The sequence below is a fragment of the Drosophila elegans genome, unplaced genomic scaffold (assembly GCF_018152505.1).
Source record: "Drosophila elegans isolate 14027-0461.03 unplaced genomic scaffold, ASM1815250v1 contig_37, whole genome shotgun sequence".
NCBI lineage: Eukaryota > Metazoa > Arthropoda > Insecta > Diptera > Drosophilidae > Drosophila > Drosophila elegans.
Window position 1 is genome coordinate 5461 of NW_024545752.1, and position 4609 is coordinate 10069.

General features: G+C 60.7%; 1 protein-coding gene across 1 annotated transcript; it reads right to left on the bottom strand.

Annotated features, from left to right (window-relative positions):
- Positions 1-417: 417 nt before the first annotated feature.
- Positions 418-3816, bottom strand: LOC121467316 (prophage side tail fiber protein homolog StfR-like). Its single transcript, XM_041708701.1, has 5 exons — positions 3715-3816; positions 3073-3683; positions 1609-1771; positions 1347-1565; positions 418-1275 (listed from the first exon to the last, which is right to left on the bottom strand). Exons 1-5 carry the CDS (start codon positions 3814-3816, stop codon positions 418-420), a joined length of 1953 nt encoding a protein of 650 aa, XP_041564635.1.
- Positions 3817-4609: the final 793 nt, after the last annotated feature.

Below are 4609 nucleotides of genomic sequence, written 5' to 3' on the forward strand. Positions count from 1 at the left end.
TTGGTCAACCAAAAGAGAATCCCGGAACCAATTACATAATTGCAGAAATTCCCGGGGGGCGCAATTATACTTGTCCATTTTATAACCGATGTGGAAAATGTACTCCTTCTTTTGCGAGGGACTGGTGAGTAAACTTGACATTTGCAATTTTCCTGTAACTGAAATCCTTTTTCTTTACAGCGACACCATGATCATGATGCCCCTTTCATGTCTCGGGGTGCTGACCCTGGACCGCATGTTTCGGGGGAGTGACCCCCCTCGCCATACGCCTGCGGCAGCCTTGTTTTTCTGCTGGCCACTTTTTTTGTGTTATGTTGTGACCCCTCAAATTAAAAAGCTGGTCTTACGTGTGGGACCCACTTTATTAGGCCCTAAGAACCCGCACCCGGTCCACTGCTACCTTGATGCGGTAGCACATCACGCGTATTCCGACTGCTGCCTCCGCAGCGTCGGCCACTCCGGTGGGGCTCGCGGCTCCGGACACGAGGTCTGCCGTGCGAATTTGGAGGATGGCGCCGCGTCTCCGGCGGTGCTGGCCACTCTGACGGCCCCTTCTCCAGAACCTCCGTGGGCTCCTGGGGCTCGCGATCCTCCTCGGTCGTCGCCTTCTGCTCCTCGCGACCGACCGCCTCCGCGACGCGTTTCGCTGCTTCTCTCGCGGATGTGCGTTGCAGATCGCGCGGGTGCATCAGCGGTGGGAGCTACCAGTCGATGGCCTCGACTGCCTCCCACATCCGAGCTTCCTCCGCTGCCTCGTCGGGCGCGGGCCACGTCCACGTGACCGTCTGCTGATGAGACCGCCGCCCCTCCACCACGATGGTCCGCAGCGCCTGCGCGCCCTGCGCCTGTAGCAAGTGCCACTCCTGCTGCCTCTGCGAAGGCGACGGTGGTGGTGGCGGGGGTGGTGTCGTCGGCGCACGTGGTGGCGGGGGTGGTGTCGTCGGCGCACGTGGTGGCGGTAGCGGTGGCGGCTGCGACTGCTCCTGCGGCGACTGCGGCTGCTTCTGCGGCGGCTGTGGCTGCTCCTGCGGCGGCTGCGGCGGCTACTCCGGCGACTGCAGCTGCTCCTGCGGCGGCACCCACAGTGCGGTCTCCTCTGCCTCGGCGTCCCTCAGCCTCTGCTGCCACGCGGCGACTGCTGCCCTCCTCGCCACCCGCCGGGTTTTCCATTGTCGGACCGTGAACGCCCGCGCTTCCATGATGCCGGCCCACTCCTTGGGCTTTCCCGACGATGGTATCTGCCCTAGGCAGATCCGCCCGAGCCCTGCCGTTGCCCTGCTCAACCGGCGGATGATCAAGCAATCCCTCGCCTCTCGCCGCGCCACGTCGTCCTCGTCCGATGACACCTCCGCGCTGACGGTCTCCGTCCCATCCTCCTCCTCGATCGCGTCCACCGGTCCGCTCTCGTCCGATGAAATGGCGATGACTTCTTCCAGGTCCGCCGCGTTCGGGCCAGCGTCTTCCTCCTCGGACGGCAAATCCACGTCCGAGATCTCGCCCTTTGACCCTGCGTCAGCCTCGCTGACCGGTGACGGGGATCGCAACACCAGGGGGGACGCCAGTAGCTGCAGAACGGAATCGGAGTGCCGCCTCCACTTCGGCACTCACTTCGTGCTCCATTTGCTTGTTGCTGCTGCTGCTGCGCTGATCGTCATCGTGACGATCTTTTTTGGAAAGACCTGCTCCGTGCAGCGCCATCGCTGACGAAACCTCGGTTCTTCCGCGCATCCTCGGCGGCGACGTGTACCGGTAACGGGACTCGCTCTCCGCTCTGTGCCCGTGTAATACTTAAATTTAACGGTGCCCTCTGTGTACACGCCTCCTACGCAAACCGTGCAAGTGTGCATTTTAGCCGGAAACGGTGCCTACGGCTTTTTAACCCTCCCTGTCCCGCTCTTGCGCTCTTGATCTTTGTGTCTGTGTGTGTGTGCTTGACCGTTTAGTTCGATACCGTGTATCGTCCTCCCCCTTTCTTCGGTAAGGGTACAGTGCTCCTCCGATACGCCGGATTTGAGACTGCCCCTCCTTGCTTTGCGGTTTTAACTGGCTTATGTGTGTTTTTCTTTGTTTGCCCGTGTTTTCGTGCCGCAGGTTGCAAATAACCGGAGAGTCGAAATTAATTATTTAAAATGGCCCTTCGTATCTGGGGGCCAGTTTCGCCGCGAATCCTTCTGCTGCTTTGGATAGATGGTGCTCCTTGGCCCATATCGTGTCTCCGATCTGTGGTTTTCAAGGGCCCCTCCGGAGATTGTAGTGGCGCGCCTGATCCTGCGCCGCCTTCTCCATGTTCTGTCTGACCAGCTCGAAGATTTCGTTTATTACCTTCGCATTTTCCGTCGGGGTCTGGGTTTCCTTTCCTGTGCCGGTGGTTTCTTCATCAAAAAACGCGGTCGGCAACCTGTGCTCTCTACCCTGCGTGAAGAATGTCGATGAATACCCTGTGGACTCCGCCACACTAGTGTTCACGGTCAGCTGCAATTCTGGCCATTTTTCATCCCATGTTCTCTGATCATTGTTTTTACCGTTCTATTGGCCCTCTCCGTAGGATTTTCTTGTGGCGTGTACGGGGCTGTGAACTGGTGCCGCACTCCCAACTCTGTCAAGAACCGCTTGAACGTCCTGCTCGTGAATTGAACCAATCTGCGAGCACTAGTAGCATCGAGTTCCCGTGTTTCGACCGAGGAAGCGACCCAAAGAAATCGGCGCATACTGTGGCCCAGGGATCCTCTGGGATCTGTGTGAGCATTTATCCGGCTACCTGCAGCTGACTGGGATTGTACCTGAGGCAGCTCTGAGGCACGTATTGCTTATGTCGCGGTGCACGCCCGGCCAATGCTACCTCGCTGCCACCCTCGCGATCGTCTTCCGGCTGCCCATGTGTCCGGCAGTCGGCATATCGTGGTTCTCTGCCACGTGGTGGCGGGGGTGGTGTCGTCGGCGCACGTGGTGGCGGTAGCGGTGGCGACTGTGGCGGCTGCGACTGCTCCTGCGGCGACTGCGGCTGCTTCTGCGGCGGCTGTGGCTGCTCCTGCGGCGGCCTGCAGCTGCTCCTGCGGCGGCTCCTCCGGCGACTGCAGCTGCTCTGGGCGACACCAAGTGGCGGTAGCGGTGGGAATGCGGCGGTGCGACTGCTCCTGCGGGCTGGCTCTCTCCTGCGGCGGCTCCTCCGGCGACTGCAGCTGCTCCTGCGGCGACACCCACAGTGCGGTCTCCTCTGCCTCGGCGTCCCTCAGCCTCTGCTGCCACGCGGCGACTGCTGCCCTCCTCGCCACCCGCCGGGTCTTCCCTTGTCGGACCGTGAACGCCCGCGCTTCCATGATGCCGGCCCACTCCTTGGGCTTTCCCGACGATGGTATCTGCCCTAGGCAGATCCGCCCGAGCCCTGCCGTTGCCCTGCTCAACCGGCGGATGATCAAGCAATCCCTCGCCTCTCGCCGCGCCACGTCGTCCTCGTCCGATGACACCTCGGCGCTGACGGTCTCCGTCCCATCCTCCTCCTCGATCGCGTCCGCCGGTCCGCTCTCGTCCGATGAGATGGCGATGACTTCTTCCAGGTCCGCCGCGTTCGGGCCTGCGTCTTCCTCCTCGGACGGCAAATCCACGTCCGAGATCTCGCCCTTTGACCCTGCGTCAGCCTCGCTGACCGGTGACGGGGATCGCAACACCAGGGGGGACGCCAGTAGCTGGAGAACGGAATCGGAGTGCCGCCTCCACTTCGGCAGTCACTTCGTGCTCCATTTGCTTGTTGCTGCTGCTGCTGCGCTGATCGTCATCGTGACGATCTTTTTTGGAAAGACCTGCTCCGTGCAGCGCCATCGCTGACGAAACCTCGGTTCTTCCGCGCATCCTCGGCGGCGACGTGTACCGGTAACGGAATTCGCTCTCCGCTCTGTGCCCGTGTAATATTTAAATTTAACGGTGCCCTCTGTGTGCCTACGGCTTTTTAACCCTCCCTGTCCCGCTCTCGCGCTTCTGCGGCTGCTCCTGCGGCGGCTGTGGCTGCTCCTGCGGCGGCTCCTCCGGCAACTGCAACTGCTCTTTTTTTGAGATTCCCTCGGGTTCTTTTTTTTTTGTGTGTTGGTTTTTTTTTTAAAAAGCGGCGGCTGTGGCTGCTACCCTGCAGTGCGGCGACTCAAAGTGTCGGTCCTCCTCTGCCTCGGAGTTCCTCAGCTTCTGCTGTTCCACCCGGCGACTGCTTCGTCCTCCTCGCCACCCGCCGGGACTGGGATTGTACCTGAGGCAGCTCTGAGGCACGTATTGCTTATGTCGCGGTGCATGCCCGGCCAATGCTACCTCGCTGCCACCCTCGCGATCGTCTTCCGGCTGCCCATGTGTCCGGCAGTCGGCATATCGTGGTTCTCTGCCATGACTCGTTGCCTTGATCCGGTTGGTGCGCATAGCTTCCATGCGATCACATCCTCGTTGTCCGCTTTGCGAGGAATGTTCCGGTACAGTCGGTCGGGCTCCACGAAGTAGTCCGGATATTTTTGGGAGCTCTGTGCTATCTTGCCCCTGATGTCCCTTATCCAGTTACATTCGGCTTGTTCCGCCGGTTGACCAGGTGGCTTCGTTTTCATCATTCGGCAGGTTTCAGGTAAGGGCTGCCGCG

What these genes read in the sequence shown, in the direction of transcription:
- LOC121467316 (XM_041708701.1), bottom strand. Translation starts at nt 3,816, where the DNA reads ATGGCGCTGCACGGAGCAGGTCTTTCCAAAAAAGATCGTCACGATGAC. An exon ending in AGCACGAAGTGACTGCCGAA is followed by an intron (nt 3,684 to 3,714) that starts GTGGAGGCGGCA and finishes TCCGTTCTCCAG; the next exon opens with CTACTGGCGTCCCCCCTGGT. An exon ending in ACAAGCAAATGGAGCACGAA is followed by an intron (nt 1,566 to 1,608) that starts GTGAGTGCCGAA and finishes TCCGTTCTGCAG; the next exon opens with CTACTGGCGTCCCCCCTGGT.